The 23,874-nt window shown below is 39.6% G+C and overlaps 1 protein-coding gene across 1 annotated transcript in view; it reads right to left on the reverse strand.

Moving 5' to 3' along the window:
• NPTN (neuroplastin) overlaps positions 1-23,874 on the reverse strand; it is a 55,324-nt gene that overhangs the window by 18,802 nt on the left and 12,648 nt on the right. Inside the window, exons 2-3 of the mRNA XM_081227635.1 lie at positions 7,351-7,522; positions 3,784-3,878 (exon numbers count right to left, since the gene is read on the reverse strand). Coding sequence (XP_081083761.1) covers positions 3,784-3,878; positions 7,351-7,522 — 267 coding nt within the window. The remainder of the gene's footprint in view (positions 1-3,783; positions 3,879-7,350; positions 7,523-23,874) is intronic.

The following is a 23,874-nucleotide window of genomic DNA, read 5'->3' on the forward strand; positions in this document are numbered from 1 at the left end:
CTATGTCACAACCTCTAAGCATCTTCACCTGTCAAACTAGCTGCCTGTCAAACGAATAAATGAACACAAAAACACTGCATGCTGAAAGTGCTGTACAAACGTGAGAGGTGTATTATTACTCCTAATAATGATATCTGTCACCATCACCATACAGTCCGCCTCGGCCAGTTTGAACTTTGATATATCAGTTGTAAGGCCATGCAACAGAGTAGGAAACAGGGATGCAGGGCAAGGTCACTTCTAGAAATCCTAACATTTAGTCATAATATTCAAATAGCAAGAAAGCTAACAAGTAGGGAGAAGAAAAACAAGATCAATCTTGGCTCTCATAGCCACCAAAAGACTGAAATTCAATTGAAATGCCCAATGAGCAGGGAGACATAATGATGGCCCTAATAAAACACCAGACCCAAACCTTCCTGGGGCTGGGATGTACCTTTCACAAGTGGCAATGGCATGTCTGTTGCAGAGGACTTGTTGACCACCAAAATCCTTTTCTAAAAACAGCAATAAAACTCAAACTCCTTGTTTACTGGATTAATCAGAGGATAGGGTCTGGGAGTCATGAGAGGTATTTTCTCTTTTCAACTCTGTCAATTACATAGAAAACTTTAACTTGTTTTTGTGAGCACATTTTTTAATTTTAGAAGAGGAAGAGGGAGGGACTAAGGACTAGAAAAGTTGAATAATTACGGGGATAGAAAATTCAACACCTATTCTTTCACAAATGCTGTATGGTAAGGTGTGGAGTCTCCAGAACACACAACCTCTGAGGAGTCAAAAAGCTCAAAAAGGAAAGAGAAGCCTCCCCAGAGTTATCTAAGCAGATCCCTGGAGAAGCTGGTTATAGGACCGAGGTCCCACAAGGTCTAGTCATTGCTGTTTCCTCTCCCCCTGGCCAGCCCTGCTCCATCTTCCTCCCCCAGCATCTGCTCAGGTCACCTGCCAAATACCTAAGAAATGTAATCCTCAACAGTAATAGTATCTTCCTGTTTATACTGTGCCTCATTCTTGTCCTTTAAAAAAAAAAGAGAAAGAAAAAACAAACCAACCTTACTTCAGGTGCAAGGCCTTTCCTATTACATGTATATACGACCATCCTCAAAATTCCTTTCTTGACAGGGATCTACAGGCTAAGGTGGAAAAGCACTGCCACCTCAGGTCTGTTCCCAGATATGTGTCCCTCCCTCTGATTCCTTCAGCCTTCTTTCCTTTTGTATATAACAAGCAACTCAAGATTTAGTCATGTAACATATAATGCCCAGTCTCTGGCTAGTCTAAGTCCTCCACTCCCCACAGTGCTGAGCCCAAACAACACCCCAGGGAAGTTTTCAACTGCACAGAAAGCCAGGTGGGGAAGAAAAGGGCTGAGTGTAGAATAAGTGCTAAAGAAATATGTAGGTATGGTCTGAATTATATTGCCCTGAAATGTCGATTTAGTTAAAACCACAAATGGAGATTCTCAGAGACTCCTTTTGGCAGAGGTCACTTATGTTCCCTGAACCCCTTGAATTTCTCTGTTCTTGAGTACAACCACCTCTTGCCTCTCTATTACTCAGCAGCGTTTTTAAATCATTATAGCTATAAAAAGATAACTGTCTCTTACCCCACCCTAGAGGAACTGAGGAAACAAGAGTTTATATGAAAATGCTGTGGGAACAACACATATACCGCTGTAAATTCAAGGCAGTTTTCTACCCCAGCCATAATCGGGAGCTAGCTTAGAATGTGATCCTGGGCCTATGGCAAACCCTCCTGAACTTACACAAGAAAAGCCAAGTGTTCAGTCTTTACCAGACCAAACTATCTCTAACCTAAAAGACATTAAGTTTTCAGCTGTTCTCTATCCAGGTGTCAGGGGAGAGAAGGAAGAAAGACTAGAATTCCATATGAATTTTCTTGACAGACTAATGTATCTGCCCAAGCTAGTCACAGAATATGTTTTAGGATTATATAAAACAGAATTCTCTTAAGGTCTACTTCTTTAAAATGAGGATATTAATACCACCTGCCCAATCCACCTCACAGGGTTATTGTACAGTACAAATGCAACAGAGCACAGTACATGGTGAGATACTGTGCATGTTGTAACTTCCTCAGAAGACACTCCTGACTGCAGCCTCCAGACCACTTCTTATCTGCTAAAGAGAACGTGAGGCAAGATGTCTTTGGGGCCATCAGAACCTCACCTTCTTGAGCAGACAAACCAATGGAAAAATAACTCTTTCTATTCCTGAAAGTGCTGCTTAGAAATCATTAACGCTTGATCAATATGATTAGTTAGTCAAAACTTCGAATTATATGTAATTATCCTTTAGGCTCGGAGACCTTGGTTAACTAGACACTAGACACTCTCCCTCCCTCACCCATCCCATTCCCTCTGCACTTGAACTTTGTGCCAAAAGCTTAGCCTGGAATGTTGCAGGGCCTCAGATCTCATATGAAGGAGTGAAACGTCTCTCCACGTAGCTCAGCTCATCCAGGTGGGGAAGGGCCCTTGGCTGGCTTAAGAGAAAACGCTTTATCACACCTTCATCATCATGTTGAATAAATATGGCACTCTTCAAAAACAGAGATAAACCCAGATCTCTACAAGAAAAGCCACGGAGTTGATCAAATCCTAGGTTCTCTGGCTTGTGTGGACTGTAACCATGCCACTGTGACTCCACCCCTTCAGGCATTTAGAATGGAATCCGGCCACTAGGAGGCACTGGCCGTCCTTATGTCAACAAGGACACAAGTTAGGGCAAGTGTCACCAAGACACTACTTTCCTTTAGTAGCAACATATAATAGAAACTTTGACTGTGTCTAAGATTTTCTTGAGTCTGAATTTTTAGTCTTCCAAATATTTTAAGGAAAATCTGAATACCTGCTATATATGCCATTCCCACTTCCTAAATTTATCCTTCCAGCTTCTAGGGATCACCCTGTAGATTTAGAGAACAAGTTTGTCCTTCCTAAGCAAAATGAAAAGGACTAAAAAAGATCCTCATCTCTTCAGTCTAACCTCAAACAGTAGCCCTGCCTCCCCATGGTCATTTTATAAAATGGAAAAACATAGGGATGGGAGTCAAGACCTGGGTTCTATGCTAGCTCTGCCACAAACTCACTGTGTGACAGAGAGCCACTGGTTTCACTTTTCTGGGTCTCAGCTGCTTCTTTGAAATAACACAGGAAAGCTGGGTTAAACGTTAGTTAGCTCTGACTCTTACAGTTCTATTGGTCTATCTTGCAACCTTCAGCTGCAATCTCATCTTTAAGATGCCATGCACCCAGAGTTTTTATTACAATTCTAATGAATTACCTACAAAGAGTTTATATTCACCCTGCACACTGTACTTTGCCAAATCTTGGCCCATTGGAGATACCTACATAATAATACTTCAAAGGCTCTACTCTAAGAGCTTTACCTAAGGATGAACCATATGAAGCTACCAAAATTGAAACATTTTTTGAACTACAAAAACAGCAATTTCATATGGTTCAACCTACTATATTAACTTATTTAATCCCTCTAACCTACCCATGTGCCACGTGTTAGGTTTTACAAATGAGGCAACAGAAGCATAGAGAAGTTAATAACTCGCCACGGTCACACAGTGAATGATGGGATTTGGATTTAAACCCGGGCAGTTGAGCTCCTGACCCTTCAGTCCTATCCATAATATTATATTGCCTCCCATTATGAAAACAAGAAAAGCTCAAAGACTGGAAGCCCAGACCAAGTCAGTGTCTCAGAAGGAGAGTGAGAGGCTCACACCGCAGCCTCTGTTGGGTTGTACCTTTTACTTCAATGGTGGCATTTGCTTTAGGAGCACTGAGAAAGTGATATACACAGTGGTATTCGCCTGAATCCTCAGCTCTCGGCTTATTGATCCTGCAGAGATGAGAAGAAAAATCAAGTAAGGAAGCTGGGAACAGTCAAAATACACAACAAAAGGAGAATCAAAGGGGCAACCAGGGACCCTGCTCTCCAAGTCGTGCCCCGACATGCAACTCACCTCCTCCTAACTGAAAGCAAAAACCTCCCTCTGTGTATTAATAATTTACTTCTTATTGGGTGTCAGGAATACAGGTCCCTAACATTAAGATGCTCCAGTCTACTGGGAGAAATAAACTACAAAACAAGTAATCAAAAGAGAGGGCTGTACAAACTACTATAATCTACACTTAGATACAGAAGATGGAGCCATGACCAGAAAGTTCTTGCTCACCTGGTGGTTCCAGTCAAATAAATAAGAGCAGAAAAAAAGCAAATCTTTTTCTGCGCTTCCCTGAAGACTTTTAGTAGTAGTATTCTTCCTACCCTGCATTTTAGTAGCGTGCCTTTCAATAAGTCTACTAACAGGACATAGGAATAATGGGGAAAAAAATCTGTCATCAGAGCATCAGCCACAGAGATGCAGCTCAATTCTTAAGACTTTTAGGTGCAGCTAGAACTCCAGGGCCCTGCATGATCTGGCCCCTCCCTAGTGTCATTTCAGCCACTTTCTAGCCCTACAGGTCTCTTCAGTTTTTCAATGTGCTGAACTTGTTCCTACCTCAAAACCCTGACACAAGATGCTCCTTTATATAGAATGCTCGTCCCATCACTCTTAGCCTCTTAAGTCCTTTTCCATCAGTCTTGGCTTACATGTCACTTCCACCCCCCAATCTAAGTGACATCCCTCTCCCTGACATTCTCTCTCATACTACACTGTAATTCTTCACAGCACTTATCACAATGTGTAATCATTTATTAATGTGATTGCTTGATGAATGTTTGTTTTCCCTACAGACCAAGTTCTATGTAGATAGGCACTGTTTATTTGGTACACAATTCTATACACAGCACATACCCTGGTGCCTGGATTATGGTAGAAAAATGAATAAACACGTGAATGAACACAAACTTAGAGTGAATAGCTATGCACAGATCCAGACCAAGTTAAGCAGAGTGATAGAAAGGACTGTAAGAAGTGTGTATGAAAAGAACAGTACTTCCTCTGAATCCTACAGGGTGATCCTAAACAAGCTTTCTTGGCCCTGAAGGTCAGCTTCGTATCAGCTCAGTTCGTGCTGGCCTAGACACACCCCCCCAAACGTGCAGAAAGGCTGGTGTGTAATTACAGAAAACAGAGAAACATCAGCTTCCAGATGAGAAAATAAACATTATTTCGCTCCTACTCTTTTGCTCAATGGTTAAAATATGATATTGCAATGGTCAAATCTCCACTGCACTAATGTCTGAGAAAAACGCCTGACCTCAAACACTGGCCAAATGCATTTATCCACCTTACTGTTCATCCCAAAAAAGACTTGAAGAAAGTATGGATGAGGAGAGACATAGCCCACCCACAGGACTGTCTCAGCATACCCATGGCAGCATAAGATTCTAAGAGGAGCCGTCAACAGTCTTCTCAATTTGACACAAATGCCTATTCTTATATCAATATGCTCCCAATAGGGAAACAGACACCAGTTAGCTGCTCTTAGCAATGTTCAGAGTTAGGAGGAGGAGGAGCAGCAGCAGCAATATCTTTAGGGCTTAGACTTGACTACAGTAAGTTCCTTGAGAGATGACTCCCAAACTTGAGGCCATGCCTACGGGCTCAAAATCTCCCCACAACATTTCCTTTGACTAGCTATTGGGAAGTAACTAAAGCAAATCAAACATGTCCCCTACAGGTTAAGCAGAAGCAGGGTCTGAGACTGGCTCCATGGCCGACTTATTACGTGGCCCAAGGGACTATCAGTCGTTACTCTACAAAATGTGAGTTGTTACTCTACAGATTCCCTGAAAAACTCTGACAATGCAGAACACCCCCCGGAGAGCTTCAAACAGGCTGAGGAAAAATACACTACCATGTATAAAACACACAGCTAGTGGGAACCTGTGGTATAGCACAGGGAGCTCAGCTCAGTGCTCTGTGATGACCTAGATGGGTAGGAACTGGGGGGTGGGAGGAGGAGGTCCAAGATGGGAGGGGATATATGTATACATATAACTGATTCACTTTGTTGTACAGCAGAAACTAACACAACATTGTAAAGCAATTATACTCCAATTAAAAAAAAAAAGAAGAGTCATTCTATAAAGTTAGGTTCAAACTTTACATAAAGTTACAGTTCAAAGCTTTGGGGGGTAACATAGTACAAGACCCAAGAGAAACATGATTGGACGTGTGGTACCTTGAAATAGGTATTATAAAAAAACAAACTTGTAAAACTAATGGACACACCAAGAATAGATGCCTTTTATTCCACTCAGCATCTCTATTTGATTAACCTTTTCCAAACTATGAGGATATAGCTGAGGCTGTATTTCCAATTTTATATCAGAAGAAACTACAGTGGAATGAGATTAACTACCTTGCCATGAAATGGTGTAATACAGCAGAAGAACAAACAAACAAACAATAAAAAACAAAAAAAAACTATGACCTAGATTCTAGAAAGTCAGAAGACCTGGAACCTAGCCTTGGTTCTGCACCTTATTAGGTACAGTATGTGGCCTTGAAAGCAGCCAAGCATTATTACTCTTTGAGTCTCAGTTTTCTTACCCGAAAAAAAGGAGGATCCACAAATTAACGTGGGTCAATTAAATAAGGGGTATGAAATGATTTCAATTCTGCAAAATACTGCAGAATGTCCTTGCTACTACTAAGTACACAGGTTTTCCTGGTCTCACTCCAGTGCACTCTTTCTTTGCACTGCATCATCCTGCCAAATAGGATTAGCTGATCCTTTTCAACTAGGAACAAACTATTCTGAAAGGTGAGGTACCAGGTGTTCTAGATATTCCAAAAAAGGACCAAATCTTCAGGTGCTGGGTAACTCCTGCCAGCAAATATCCCCCTTTCATCAAAGGGTATTTCCAGGCTACCATCCTTTTCCAGATCAGTAATGAGCTCTGTATCCACTGGTCCTGATCAGGTTATGGTCATAATAAACACTCCTAAAAGGTAATTCACTAGGAAATCTACTCAGAGGAAATATCACTTAGGGTGATATTGCTCTAAGAGTCCTAGATCAGATTTCAGTCTGATTCCTCAAACCACTGGATTTAGTCAAGAGACCTGCATTCTAATTGTGGCTTTTTTATTGACTAGCATTGTTACCCTAAGCAAATCACTCCCGATGCCCTCAGCTGCTCTATCATCATAGTGAAGGGATCTTTTATGGCTCTCAAACCTGGCCACTCATTAGAAATCCTTTCTAGATTCCTGGGCCTCACCCCAGATATACTGGATTAGAGTCTCCAGGGGAGGACCATGTCTCTCCCACATAGCATAATTACAGATTATGAATGTCAAGTAAACGCAGCCATGTTCCCTCCCATCTTCCCAGGAGCTGCTAGCCCCTCTCACCTGTATTCCATGTTGCTGGCATTCTTACGAGTGGCAGTCAGTTCTACCCCATTCTTTGTCCAGTAGCTGTATGTAAGGGTGTGAGAGTTGGAGGTGAGGTTACACTGCAGGGTGACAGAGGGCGCAGGGCTTTCTCGAATAATGACTTCTTCACTGGTGACAATCCTTGGCTCTGTAATAAGAGTGCACAATGATAGGGAGCCACAGTTCCATGCTCTGCAGCCCTGGCCTGAGAGTTGGATAGGGTAGGTTGGGGAGACTAGAAGAGGGAGGGCAGACAGGACCACATGAGGAATTTCACTTTGCCACTTTGGAGGAAGTCAAGAAAGGAAAAACAATGATTATAAGCAAATGACCACTAGCGCAGACAACAGCCTGAAGACCAGTTGGCCTAGACGTGAAAAGAATGGGAGTATTATGGATGCTTGCACTGGCAACAATCCACTTACGCTTTTGAATACCACCATTTTATGAGATAAGAACCACCAACCAATTCGGCTTCAATTAGAAAATCAGGCTCCACTTTGCAGTTCTGAAGACAAAGGCAATATCATTTAGATAACTAATAAACTTCCTGCCTTGAAACAGTAATAGTTATAATTAGGCATGTATGGCTTTTCCCACATTTAAATCTGATAAATCTATGGCAAAACAGCCTGGCCATTAATTATGCAGAAAAAGACAATGTAGATCCTAAAAGCAAATTTCCTATTGAAAGTCTATTGCATTTTCCAAATTTTGCCGAGAGAAAACTGTTAAGGAACCATAAGTTCTTCTCTCCAGCCCATATTTTACTCCAAAGACAAAATTTTTTCAGAATTGCACTTTAAAACACTTTCCATTCTAAGATAATCACAACTAAAATGTGGTATATGTTGGTATGATGGGCTCCTAGAATTTTAGAGCTGAAAGGCCCTTAAGAGTTCAATGAATCCCACTCTTTAAGAGCTAGAAAGGTACAATGACTTGTGCAAGGCCATAATTATTATTAGTGACAAAGCTGGGCCTAGAAAACACATCTGACCGAATTCTTTACCCCTCCTCCTCCAACCCCAAAACACCCCCATACACCTTCCACCCTAGGGCAAGTTATATACTTCATCTTCTGGTTCTACCTGGGCTTAGATAACCTGGGATCACTCGTTTAGTATCTACAAAAATAACTTATTTGAGTCAAATATCATAACACATTGAGCAGAAATTTTTTAAGGCACACTATATCAATACCGTTACTGGAAGGTTCATAAAGCACTTTGAATTCCATCACTATATTAAAGTCTTGAAGTTTGTTTATTGTCTTTTGTCGTTATTTATCTTTAATCATTTCCCATGGTTAGTTCTTTTTCTACTTTTGGTCAAACCTTTTCAGGTAAAGTCAAAACTAGACATCTTTTCCAATCCACAACCAGAGGTATTTGCTCTTTTACTTTTTTTCCAATTCTTTCTCAGAAATCCTTGACTAGCTTCGCATTTCCCTGCACCTGGCTACTTCCTGTCTACAACTCTGTAGCAGCTCCCTGACAACATTTCATAAAGTATAGTGCTGACTCTTAACTCTTTAAGACAAAACTCTCTCCCTTCACTGGAACTAAGCTTTGTTCATTGTGCAGGAAGCAGGAGAGGACGGAGACGTCATGGGACACTTGAAAAATATAATGCCCAAGCACCTCCTAATCAATGTAACATTTCTGATTGTAGAGCTCATATCATCAAAGAAACTTGTGATAAATAAAGCAAATCCTCAAGTTTGCTCAACTAAATTGGTTCTAATTATTTTCCAACTCTGGCAAAAGGATAGTGGTTATCTTTCATTCAGCACTGGTCCTTATCTGTAACATCAAACAGGGTCTCTATGTACAGATAATGGAGGCATAGCAGCCACTAAGACAGAAGCAGATGCATGTAAACATTAGTGCAGTGGTGTCCCATGGTTTCCAAAACACACTGGACAGAAGCCAAATCCCTGGGCCTTAAGTCAAGCAGAACAGCTGCAAACCCTGCAATGGAAGGCGCACACACACACCATCAGCAGAAAGCACCACAATTTCAGGAAAATCAAAACCAAGCAAAAACAAAAGTGATAAAAAGAGAGAACCAGTACTCCACAGAAATTAAAAAAATATAAAGGCAACATTAAAACCCAAACACACTTTTAGGTTTTTACTGAATTTTTATTATTCAATTTTATTTTCTGTCCCATTTGGGACTCGCCTTCTGGTTCTTCCTCTCAGACTGCACTGAGAAGGGGTAAACTCTGAGGCCAAGAGCTTCCAGATGCTTAAATCACAAGGAGGCCAAAGCAAATGCTACTCTTACCTGTGGTGGTGCAAATGACCACTGCAGCTCAGTGAGATTAAGAAGGTGATGAAAGCAACCTGGTAGACTTTCTGCCAAGAATTCTCAGAAGGCAAAGGAAAGCACTTTTTCCCTTAAGTGTTTAAGATCCAGGAGAGAGTCAGCTGCGAGCAAGTCGATAATTTTAATAGGTTTAAATATGATTCTGCACCATAGGAGGGTTGTGGGGTGGGGTAACCTCCCTCCTGTAATTGCTATATACGGAAACCAGTGCTAGACCAAGCTCCTTGGCCTCAGTGGCACATCTGCATTCTGCACCAGGATGAAGGTGGGGGGCTTTTATTTCTGAGCGAACACTGGTGGTCAAGCATTGCCCATGACAGTCCAAGAGAGATGAACATTTAGGAGAAGCTCAAAAATTCTTACCTGCCACTTACTCCTATTTAGAAGCACTGGTTAGGAGACCCTTACTTACCCTAGCCATCATTCATATGTAGAACATGCTATGGACAGAGAGAGAACCTAAAAACTGGGCACGCTTCTCTTCCTGCCTTACATTACTGCCAGGAGGTCATTCTTTTTTTGTTTTGTTTTGTTTTTTTGCGGTACGCGGGCCTCTCACTGCTGTGGCCTCTCCCGTTGCGGAGCACAGGCTCCGGACGCGCAGGCTCAGCGGCCATGGCTCACGGGCCCAGCCGCTCCGCGGCATGTGGGATCTTCCCGGACCGGGGCACGAACCCATGTCCCCTGCATTGGCAGGCGGACTCTCAACCACTGCGCCACCAGGGAAGCCCAGGAGGTCATTCTTAGATAGAAAATTTCAACTTCCCCTTGGAGACAAATGTCCTTGAGGGTGCTGAAATCATAAAAAAATCCAATTAGAGTGGAGTTCAGGGTGTAGAAAAAAAAAAAAAAAAGAAGCCTGGCTCTCTAAAACAGTTAACTAGCGTCAACTGATTGACGGGGAGGTCTGGGGAGAGTCTGAACTAGCCAGGGTTTGCTTCAACCACATGCAGACACCCCAAAGTTAGGAAGCTTATTTCTAAGTAAACTGGGAGACTGCTGTATACTCTCGAGATTGAGAGGTAGGTACCCCAAAGCCACATCTTCTTCTAGCCCCAAGGCATGACCTTTTAACTATGAGTCTACCTGAGTCAGGCTCCTGCAAGTACAAGTACCAAATGCCCAGCCCAGTCCATGCCTACAAACTTCTGCAGAGCTTTGTGGCCGTTTGGGTAATTCTGCTTTTACAAGGAAAGGAGCAAGGGGGCAGGAGAAGGAGGCGTGCAAGGGAAAAAATTGTTAAATAAAAGAAAAATCACTGGGTTAATGTTCCCCATTTTCACATAGACAAGGTTTTCTTTTTCCCTTTCCAGAAGCAGGTTCTCTAATTCAACAGTGCCAACTGCAGCAGCCTCTAACTCTACTCTAAGTCCTCTTCATAGGCATCTTCTGAGTTGCTATAAAAAACAGACAAGTAACTTGCTATTTTCCATAGAAGTATATGGATTCAGGGCCCATGTCAGATTACCTCCTGTGTTATTACCAATATCCTCATAAATGTAATTTACTATTTTTATTTACTCTCTCTAAATCAATCAGTTCTTTAAGCCTGAACTGGCTCTAGGGACTCCTACTGAGTCCTTGACAAGAAGGTGAAAAACCCAGAAGATCTTTCCATTAAATGGAGAATGCTTCCTCAACTATAATAAGGACAGATGTGGGCCAGAACTCTTTCTGGCCAGAAGCACTGGCTCTGTGGTGGCTTCTCCTTCCCTCTCCTTCCCACCACACAAGCAGCAAGACACTATCCAGAAAGAGGTGGCCACAAAAGCTCCTGTGTCTGATGTCTTACTTGTACCTGCTACTACAGATGAAGGGAAGGATTCTGAGCCAACTGCTCAGCTCACTGTTACCACACAGAGGAACAGGGTTGGAATTTAGTTTCCTTTTTTAAGACACAAGAAAGGCCAGTGTGAATGGCTTCCAAACTATTTCTGGGGTTGCCAGCCCCTGGAATGATAGTGTGGCAGTGAATGCTGTGCCAACAGTCAGTCATCAGAGTCAAACTATCTGTCAACAGATCCAACTCTGACTTTGAAACAGCATGATGGGGTTTTAAAAAATACTTTGCAGCTTAGTCACCTGGCTCCTAACAGCAAGACATAAGGAGGAAATCTCAGGCTGCTGCTTTTAAGAGAATAGGAGACTAGCTAGGCAGGACCAGTGAGGAGTATACTGCTGCAGTGGAGGGCTGTTATCAGAGAAGCACATGCCACTGTTTTAGAAAAGAAAAAGAGCTAGAACTATGGAAATATCCAAGCTTACATGCCACCCAACAACCAAAACACATCACCACACCACACTCAGGGCAACATTCCCATCACAGAACAGGATGACACTAAGTCACAGTGAGGGAAGAGGCTGGGCAGACACAAACTTAAAACCAGAGGTGAAGGTAGCTACTCAGAGAGCTTCAAACAGATGCACAGAAGAAATAAAAAGTAGTGAGACTGGGGAGAGAAATAAAAATAGAAAGGCACCAGAGAATAAATCAGCAAAAGGATAGCAGAAAACCTACTACAAAATTAAAGTAGAGGGAAAGAAACAATTCAACACTATGCTGGTTTGACTGCCTGGTTTTGTGAGTTTTAAGTGTTTTTTTTTTTTCTTGTTGTTAGCCTCCCCAGTTCTCCCTCCCCACCTCTTCCCAATGCAGATGATTTTGGACAATCACAAATTTCCCCAAGTTCTTTGTTCCTGAGGAGAAAGACACAGAGAAGGGTTGGGGGATAAGGGAGGTAAAGAGGACAGCAAAGAAAAAAAAAAAAGTTGCCACAAATATTTTCATACACTACAACCAGAAGGATCGTGGGTTTGAAAAAACAAAGACAAGGGGTGGGGTGAGTGATCATACTGGGGAAGAGGGAAAGGAAGCAGAAGGGAAGGGTCATCGGGCCACCTCTAGTGACTACAGTACTACTACTGTAGGGTGCTGGACTCACTCTGAAGGACGCTTATGGTGGCCTGGGCTCGAATCCATGTTATGGAAGGGTTTTGCCTCAAGTCATTCCTCTTGGGGTCGTTGCTGGCCCTGCACTCGTAAGTCCCAGAGTCCTCCAAGGTGAGCCGGGTTATTCTCAGCACACTCACGCCGTTTGACCCGTAGGCGGTGTTTACGGTGACACGGCGCTTCCGAGCGCCGTCCCACAGCTGTCTGAAAGACTCTGCCCGGTTGACTTCTGCGTACCACCACTGGATCTCTGGCGTGGGGCTCCCGACCACGTCACAGTACAGCTCAAAGGCGTCCCCAGTGAGCTTAGTTTCTGACATGGGCGACTTGACAAACCCAGCTAGAGGGAGGGGGAGCAGGAATGCAGTGACAGGCCAATCAGAAAAAAAAAAAGAATCAACAGGTGTTAATAATAATTTAAAGAAAAGAAAAAAAAGAAAAGAAAAAAGCAAATGAGCTGCAAAGAACAAAAAGGATTCATTTTTAAACTATAAAGAGACAGTAAACAGCATTTCATACAGGCTTTTAGAAGAAGAACCACCCTGGGAAGCTTATGAAGCAAAGGCAGGCTAATTACAAGCTGGGGCAGCCCAGGTGCTGGCCAGGCAGAAGCAAGCCCACTGGAAAGCGTTTTAGCAATGGGCCCAGCCAGTAGGAATGAGAAAGCCTCGGGTCTCGGGAAATCTCTTTCCTTAGAGCACAAACCATTACCTTTCCAAACTCAGGCAAGTGATGAAAGATAACCGGAAGTGGCAACAGGTTATATGCAAGTCAGGATCTCTCTTTTGGATGGGTGAACACTTCGTTAGAGATGCAATGTCTTTTACGGGTCACAACAAGAAGTGTTAACTGACCTAGTGACACCTTCTTTTGGGAGTCAGAGTCCAAATTTCAACTGAAAGGCTAGCAGATTTCTCTCTCATGCAGGATCCTATCCTGAATTCAGGTTAGACTTTCCCCACATCCTCTTCTTCCCTGGGCCCAGGGCAAACAACCCAATTGTCTGTGAAGCAGCCGCTACCTTAATGCAGACCCTCAGGCACAGGAGAGCAGAACAATCTGTACTTCAGAGTAAGAAATACTATGGGGGTCAGCTCAGGAATAGAACCAACAGTAACAGTAACTCAACTCATTGCCAGTGTCTGGAGGGACTATGCCCTCCATAATCCCATAAATTTATACAAATAGAAAAATCTCCTGAAAATTCAGTCTTAAAAATAACCATGGGATAAAAACAAAAATAAAAACAAAACAAAACAAAAAAATAACCATGGCATGTGACAGGCTCTCTTCACATAATATAGTTGCCTGGCTCCTAGAGGCCAGATCAAAAAGAATGAGAACTGTACAATGATGAATTAAACTAAACTCTATGGTGAAGGCTAGGTCTCAACAACATTGCCAGGCACTGCCCAGGAACTAAAAGTTGATGCCTACTTCCAATGGCCCATAATTTGCTTGAGGTTACACTTCCATAAGACAAGGTGGCAATGGCAAAAAGAGAGTGAAAAAAAATCCAGACTTACTGGAAGAACTTGGAGTGGGGTCCATATCACAGTGCAAGCATACTCTCTCTCACCCATTTACTCCACCACCAAGGGTTCATTCAGCATTTTTACCAATTCAGGCTAAGGTAATTCAGTATCTAAAGTACAGGTGAGAAGCTAAAGAGGGTACTCTGAGTCACTCTTGGAACCAAGCCAGATCCTCTGCAATGAGCAGAGTGGGGCCAGTATCTACCAACATCAGGTTGAGAATATTTCACAGGAGGGGTATGAATTCAATGGAAGTTTTCCTACAGACCAAAAGCCAAGGATATAATGGGGCTGGCTGAAAATGCAGGTTGCTAAGTGGAAATTTTTCTGTTTATATCCATAGAAGTATTTGCCTTTGGAGATAAACTCTACACCAGGGACCTCAGAACCCTAAGGGAGGTACTACACTTACTCAAGTAGAGGTCAAGAACTCCACAAATTCATACTAGTCTTTCAATTCATAAAAGATTCAGAGTCTGTTAAGGACAGGAAGCAGTAATTAACAGCCTTAGATTAACTGTTCTGCCTTCAAATGCCACTCTAAACTACCTTTTGAGATGCAATGTCAGTTCCTTGAAAGGAACTAGCTATGAGAGGCCCCAAGAAGCCAAAAAGATATCATTCTCAGATGCAGGGGAAGTTTTAGAATTCCAGAAGGGAGACACAAAGCCCCTGCAAGAAAAGCTGAGCTCATTTCCAGATAAAGGGGTACCCAAGCAGCTATGTTTTAGTCTTACAAACTGCCACCTGCCCACCTGTCAAAGTCAATGCCAACTAACATACAGAGAGAAGGAAGCTGGTTTTGTTCATTTTACTACTGGTTCAATCACTAAAGAAAACTGGTTATCAGTAAATCCCTAGAGAGCAGTAAAAAGTATTACTGTTTTAATCATATTCTTGATCATTAAGTGGAAATCACAAATGCTTATTCTCACATTCTCTGTGAACTGGAGGAGTTTATGTCCTCTCGAATGCTGTGATTGATTATGCTCTAGAAATATGTTGCTAGTGGATTTATTCTGTATTTTTTCTCCCTTCTTCTGAATTGCACTTCAAATCAAGCTTAGATTTAAGTCTGTTCATCCAATCTACTAACCACGCTAACATAAAAGGAATGCCTGCAAGTATGTCCAGAAACACCAAGAACCCATCCGATTCCAATATAATCACAAATCCCAACACACCACAATTCAAAGGTAGCTGAGACACAGTCTGAACACAATTCCCCACTGCAGAGAACCAAGAAAGTCACTCAAACTGACACTGCAACCCCTGGACAAGACACTCCTAAGGAAGAAGGAATGCTGATCTGATTTAATTCAGTTTTCTACTTGCACACAGGACAAGAGGACCAAGCTGAAAATGTTCTTTGAATTAGTAAATTATATGATATATATTTAAGCAAACTTATCTAAAAACCAAAGTAAAAATCCCTTAAACACTAACAGACATCTATCTGTGCTCTCTTTGACAGCTATTACTAGTATTACTTATCATTAGACATGTATATCAACAGGTAACATTTTCTAAGTATGTGTTATGTGTTAGAGGATGTGCTAAGCACTTTTACATGATCTCATTTAATCCTCACAACATGACATAGGTGCCATTATAATCCCCTTAAAGATGTGGAAACTAAGGCCCAAAAAAGTTGAGTACTTTTCCCACAGTTATAAGCTAATAGTGAAAGAGTCTGGACTGGAATCCAGGTGTGTCCAAAGCCAAAGCATGGTCTCCTAACACCTTTCACAATTGCAGTCAATGCGCCTCACTGGGCCAGGAAAGTTTTTTGTAGTTAAAGTTACAGATATTTTTGTCACCACTTAAGTGTATTTAATTGTATGTAATTTCTGGCTATGAAAAGTCAGGAGCCCTCCATTGGAATGTGTAGCACACTACAATCATGAACCCCTTAAAATTATAATTTTATTAAAGAATGGAGATAGGACAGCACAGAATCAAAGAGGTCCTAAAGCAATTCTGTTTGTTTGTGTGTGTGTGTGTGTGTTGGGGAAGGGGGAGAGAAGAGTGAGAAAACAAAAGATGGTTCAGAAGCAAGACTTCCCCATAGTGCTGATGATTCCACCACTCTTCTCTTTAAAACCCTGGCTTCATAGGAAAGAATTTTAAAAAGACATTACAGACAATTCTCTGGTGGTGTGGTCAGTGGCCAAATTACAGACAATTCTCTGGTGGTGTGGTCAGTGGCCAAATTAATAAAGGGCAGCACCTGAAATTTTTATAAAACTTAACAGTTTAACATACATTCAATCTGTTGTTAAAAAGAACTAAGATCCTTCTTGTGGTAAATTTAGTAAGCCTATCTAGAAACAGCCTATCAATAACACTTTCTTAAAATTAAATATACTTCCAGACAATGGAATATTATTCAGTGCTAAAAAGAAATGGGCTATCAAGCCAGGGAAAGACATGGAGGAACCTTAAATGCACAAAGCAAATCTAAAAAAGGCTACATACTATATGATTCCAACTATATGACATTCTGGGAAAAGCAAAACTATGGAAACGGCAAAAAGATCACTGGTTGCCAGGGGCTAAGGGGGAGGTGGGATGAATAGGTGGACCTCAAAGAATGTTTAGGGCAGTGAAACTATTCTCTAGTAATAATGGTGGATATATGGCATTATACATTTGTCAAAACCTGTAGGAGGTACAACACCAAGAATGAACTCTAACGTAAACTACGGACTTTGGGTGATAATGATGTGTCCACGTAGGTTCATCAACCATAACTAATGTACCACTCTGGTAGGGGTGGTGTTAGTGGAGGAGGCTGTAAGTGTGCGTGTGGGCAGGGGATATGTGGGAACTCTACTTTCTGCTCAATTTTGTTGAAAACCTAAAAGCACTCTAAAAAATAAAGTCTATTAAAAAAATTAAATATACTAACTGAAAATACTTATAATTATGTACTGAGATTTATTTGCCATTGGGATTGAGTGTATCTGACTGCAGATAAAATTTTTAATGATACATATGTGCACAACTACCTTTGAGCAATGAGAATTCAGTTTTGCCCAGACAAGCTAAGTAACATCCACCTAGTTGTGTTTCTGATGCAACCACAGAAAACACAGGGCTCTTTTCTAGCCTATAAATCGTCTTAAACTTTGAGATCACCCTGATCTCCACTAGGCTATCTTTATTAATGCCCTCCTAACTCCACTGAACAGAAATCTCCCAGCTTAAGGAAAAGAATCTTACCCAGTACAGGAGGAAGTTTCATATGTGTTCATCACATTAAGTACTCAAAGGCAGATATTACATTTATGGGTAAAATAACCGGATAATTTATCATCAAAACGAGAACACTTTTAAGAAGGAAAGGGATGTTATGAATAATTTTGTTACAATAGGCACAAACAGAATTATGATCACCCTACTTCGGGAAACCTGGAGGTTGTGTTGTATAAGATCAAGCAATTAGAGTGGAGTTATCCCAGAGTAAAACTCTAGGTCAATTAACTTCCAATTCTAAACACAGTATATTTGTGATTTACAAACTTTTCCCAAGAACGCTGAGCAATAATTTTCTAAGAACCCCTTTGATTGTTAAATAGCTATGCCTCAAATTTAAATGTATCTAGTCCTACAAAAGCTCCTCCAAATTCCTTAGTTTTTTTTTTTCCTCTATCAAAACTGATAAATCCTCAACCCCATTCTCCAACCATTATTTGGCAGCTATGCCACCCTTGGTTCAGATAATTTTCCCATTAACCAGAATCTCTTGCCTTACTGTAAAGTATGCAGTATATAATCAAACCCTACTGCCTTGATTTCAAAAGAGAGTATACAAAGATTAATGAATCCTAGTATTTGAAAAAGGTAGCTCTCTACTTACTAGTCTGAAAGTATTATCTTATCTAGCAAAATTATAAACCCTGCTACAGAATAGGCCAAGATTGACTCTCTAGAATGTTTTATCAGGTACTCTCTGATAGTGTTTCAAAAATGAATGCCAAACTGCATGGTAATAAAATGCTAGACATATCAATTTAAATTGTGACTAAGCCTGTGAGCCACAACTAGTGTGAGCCTGCGCTCTAGAGCCCACGAGCCACAACTACTGAGCCCGCACGCCTAGAGCCCATGCTCCACAAGAGAAGCCCGCACACCACAACGAAGACCCAACGCAGCAATAAATAAATAAATTAATTAATTAATAAATTAATAAATAAATAAATGTTTTAAAATGAAATATTGTATAGAAAACGTTCCATTTAATAACATGGGTTATATGTAACACTCTATATAACATATATATTAAAACATGAAACCTCAGTTCCCTTGTGTGTATAATTAGAAGATTGGAACAGATGATTTCTAAGGTCCTTTCAGCTCTAATATTCTGTAAATCTATATATTATAAATGCTCAATTAATTGAAATACAGTATTCTATAAATCCATGATGATGCACGAGGCAATAATGTGTTTGCGAGAAAGAGTATATTTTAACAAATTATAAATCATCTAGAAACGAGGATATGTCTCTAATTTTGTATCCCCACAATTCCTTGCTATACATATTATACTCAATAATATTTGTTAGAAGAGTGCTGAGAAACACAATTCTCATTAACCAAGGATTAAGCTTAAAACCCTTTCATTAAATTTCATCCTATTAACAACTTAAAATGTACTAGTAATTATGAGTACTTTAATGAACAGTATAATAAATAAAACCATCTTTCTTTGACTAGGGGAGTTTTTCATATCAGAGCCATGTTTCTGAATATCAAGAGAATCATAAATTCTAGGAGACTAGACTATGGCATATTTGAATTTACCAGAGATTTCGTAGAAGTTACTTTTTATTTAAAAAAAAATCAAATCCCTAATGTCTGTTTTCTTGCTATGCACCCATTAATACTAATAGGCAAAGAAATAAAAATTGAGTGTAAAACAGATTTCTGATTTGAAATTTTACTTTACAGTTAGAATGCAACTTTCCCATTCTTTTTCAAATTAGGTAATGATGCTACCCATCATCAATTCTAAAAAAGAAGGAAGTTCAGATTCCCTGTAAACCTCCTAGAATCAAAAAATAAACAGCCTAAAAATCTCTTTCTTTGAAAAGATAACCTTTAAGAAAAACATCTGTGGGGAAGGGGCAGGAAGTAGGACATTTTCTAACTTTTTTTTTTAAAAGAACATTCCAAAAAGATTACCAAACGCATAACTGAACGTCTCTGAAACCAAATTATTATAACAGCAGCTAAGCTTTATTGATCATTCATATATGTCAGGCATAGTGCAAAGTATATTATATAATTTAATTCACTACCCCTTAAGGTTGTACTGTCACTCTACAGATGTGCAGAGGCAGGATGCACACCCTGGCAGTTATAATTCCAGAGCTCAAAACACTATACCATACTACCTGACTAATAGCAATATTTTGTTTACTATGGACAATTAGAACTAAATAATATCTTACATACATTATTTAATTCAAAAACATTTTATCTTAGAATGACTGTCACACATCATGTTCTATTATACTTCTTTCTCATCACTGTTACCAGTTCAGGCTTTTATCACTACACCACCATCCCCAATTATCTAACTTACCTCTATGGAACTTCTATATGGGCCTGTGAGTTTAAAAAGTATTTGACATTATTAACTGTGACTTACTGTTTTAAGCTGGCATTCCTAACTAGTAAACTGGAACTTAATAGTAGATCTCCAGTTCTTACTGGCAGATCTTCAAGGTGATTGCTACCCCTAAGATTTTCTTCCCACCAAGCGATGAAACGTAATAGTACTTTCAATCCTTTTCCAAGCAGGGTCTCAATAGCACATCTCTGTTTTCTCCCATCGAGTGCATATTCCTGGATTTCAAAACTCAGGACAAATGACAGGTAGCTCTTTCTCACAAAGAAGCTGACAAACATTGCAATAAAAATTAGTTTACCAAGTCCATTTTGCATAGGATATTATCTTTGTGCTATTTGATAGATTCTGCCTTAAAGGGATCATCTTTCTTTTGGTCTTATTTTCAACCGTGGACACATGTATTAGTATAAATATTTTAATCATCTACCTTGCAAAGTATCCACAAGACCTTTTTCAAGCAGATATCAAGACTGCCCAAGTGGACTGTGAACCAAAAACATCCTTGTGCAAAAACTTCATTAGTAGGTCTACAAAGGGGTCATCCATTTCATTAATTTTAAAACCCTGCTCCTTAAGCCCTAAGGATTCTTTGGAACAATCAGAGGATTCCCTCTCCCCCAAACAGCTCTACATTTATCTAATTAACAAATTAAGATTTGACTTATTTTTTAAATAAAAAGAAAAAGCTTTCTACTGCTATAGGTTGAAAGTTCCTAAATCTAATTCTTGCCCCAATCTAACACTTAGATATACCATGGTCCAAAGAGGCTGTAATGTAGTTTCCAACCCTCACCAGAATCCAAAATTCCTGATTCCTGTTCACTAATGTTGCATCTACTAAAATCGCTTCCTTCCTCAATTCCTCAGGAAATCCCAATATTCAGTCAACAATCTAAATCTTTTCTCTTCTTTCATAATTACTTCTCATTTGTACTCTTATCTTGTTTCGGGTCTTCATTATCTCATAATTCCACAATTAGGTAGTACCTCCACCTCCACAATGAGGTGGAGGATCAGGTTATATTACTTACCTACTGCCCCAAACACCAGCAAAAATTATTGCTGCTTCTGTTGAAAAGGGATAGCAAAACTGTATACAGAATGCTTCTATTAAAAATTAGTGGAGTGGTCCCAGGAATTATTTACATGGCTAAATAGTAAATGTATAAACATTTAAGATTTCCACCAAAAAAATACAACTGATGATAAAAATACAGCAATATATTGTTCTTTTTCCATTTAATGAAGCTTTTCCCTGTTTGGAATGAGAAAGGTCCTCTCAGTGTGCCAATTTCTATATCAAGAATTCAGTCATCAACATAATTCCCTTCAGTGACAGTAACAACAGATGTATCCTAGAGGCTCCATACACTTATATAAATGAAAATATCTGTCACTCCAATTACTATACTCAAAAAATGAAAGCTATAAATATCACAATGAATTATAACAATTAATACTACTAGAGCATTACAGCCTGTAAATGACATATCTACAAAGAACAAGCTTTGAAAAGATACACAACTACTGACAGTGTTTATTCCTAAGGAGTGGGAATTGAGGGGTAAAAGGGGGAACTTTAATATTTTACTTAAAACACCTAAGTATAATTTGAAATTATCACGTTAAGCAAGTCCTTTCCTAATTCTTTAAAATCCAATAACTTTCCTTCTTTTTCAAAATTTTAAATTAAATAATTCCATGTCAAAATGTTGTTTAATCACTATCCAAGGTAGGAAGAGTCATCCCCTCTGCCTGCTAATAATGCCTCCTGTAGTTAGCTATATTTATTCTTTTAAAGTTCAACCTGATGAAAACTTCATTGAATTCTAGGCAGAGACAGCTGACAAGCTTATATATCTGGTTACTACCTCAGGCTCACCTGGTACTACTGGGCCTTGTCAAGTTTTTCCAATGGTGTATTTTGAGAGTTTAAGACTTGATACAATTCTTGAGCTTTTTCAGTGACAAATGGATAGTGTTGCAGAATGGTAAGGTGACACTCTTAAGACACTACTAAAAACACATTCCACTTAAATTCTTTCCCATTCTGACTTTAAATAGCTGGTAAAATATACATACCTGTTACTGAAATACAAATGCCAACAAGCTCGTACTTCTGGCTATTTCTGAGCAGTTTTCACTATAGTTTAATGCTGTTTCTAGAGTTAAGAACTACTACTCTGTATACTCTAATGAGTTTTTTTTTCTTTAATGCTTATCAAAGTTTGCCCTTTCATCCTACAGCTATAAAATCTGATTACCCCTAACACTACCCCCACCCCATAAGTGAATTTTAATGTCTACCTGCCACAGAGTAGCAAATTATATGCTCCATGGGCATACATTCCAGAATGTTTCATGTGCACTCCACAGTAAGAGGTAGCCTTGCAGGGTTACCTCTAAAGCACTAAAATTTACCAGCCCACACCAAGTACACCTCACAGTTCACAATCAATATTCATTACTAGCTGCCTGCCTGGAATTCTTTCTGCCTTGATGTCCTCAGTTCCTTCAAGAATTAACTTCCTTTGTAACTAGGCCTCGAAGCCTAGCTAAGCTGTTTCTGAGAAATGTGGACATTATGACCCTGTGGGGATTAAAAGATTTAAAAAGCATGTTAGAAAAATCTCCATATAAAGAAAACCATTAAACAGCTACTAGGAAAAGCAAAAATACCCAGAAGTCACAATATGCAAACACACAAGCTCAAAAATATCAGTCAATTAAGCTAAATTTTGTCTATTAGAAGTATAATAGAATTTGCTACCTCTCTGCCCCTCAAAAGGATTCAAATAAAACAGGACAAAGAATTTAAAAGTGCCAAATATTTATCTAGAAACAACTGAAGATACCAGAAAGGACAGGACCAAGTAGATATGGGTAAGAAGACACTAAAGTTGAGATAGGAGAAACTGGGGGTGGGGGCTAGACCTTACAAAAATAATATATACATATCAGTAAAACATAGGGCTCAAAATCATATTGTGGAGGAAAACAAAGGTGAACAAAAGAATCTGAGGACAGGAACAAAGAAATAAAGCACAGGTATTGCTTTAACATTTAGATCAATTGTGTTAATTACTAAAGAAAAATGAAAGTTAAAAAAACAGTTTCTGCTGCTAAAGTATGAAAACAAGATGTACAATAAGATGTATATGCTTCTAAAACATTTTACATGAACCAAGAAAATGTAAAGCTTTCAAAACATTCACTGGGCAATTGAAAGAAAATCATACACCAGAGTTTCCTAGTAAAAATCATGTTGCTAAATTTCTAACTCAAGTAACAACTATAAAAATATATCACTTCTATAGCATAATCTAATTTTGAAGGTGCAATAAAGTACTGCAGTACTAGCAAAATTACCTGCTCCAACGTTACTTCAAAAATAAATAAATATGCTAAATAAAGATCATTGCTCTGCTAAGATTGAAAGCTAACCTCAAAGACTAAGGAGGCTATTCTACTGAAATAGTTTGGAATCCGTAAGTTTAGTATTACAAGCGTCAGGCTCCAAATAGCTTAAAATGATCAGGCTCCAAACACCTTAAGTGGTAGGGAGGTTGTGTATTAACCTAAAATTTTCATTTTAATTACTTCCTTGTTTCTGTTAAAATTAAGAAGCAACTAATATCCCCCATATTAGAGATTTCAAATTTCATAACCATTTCACTATAAAGCATAGCTAGCTTTCAAACAGATTAAAAAGTAAACCAAGATAACTGAAAGGATATTAGTGGCAGAGAAAATCTTATCAAACATTCATCTTGTGTCAGCTATCATGCCAGTTCATTTATGCATGCAATCTCATTCTAACCTGTGAAGGTGTGTATTATTCCAAATAAACAGATGAGGAAACAGAGTAAGAGGCTTGGCAAAAATCAAGACTCCAATCCAATCTCTTAGGCTTCAAAATCCGTATCATAATTCTTTGGTAAAGAGGACACAAAATACGGGCCCATTGACAGTTTTATTTGACCAGCACAGTATTTTTAAAAGCCCAGCTTTCAGTGTTTTCAGTCAAAGCATGCATTATA

Source organism: Mesoplodon bidens, assembly GCF_964165515.1.
Source record: "Mesoplodon bidens genome assembly, chromosome: 3".
Classification (NCBI taxonomy): Eukaryota; Metazoa; Chordata; class Mammalia; order Artiodactyla; family Ziphiidae; genus Mesoplodon; species Mesoplodon bidens.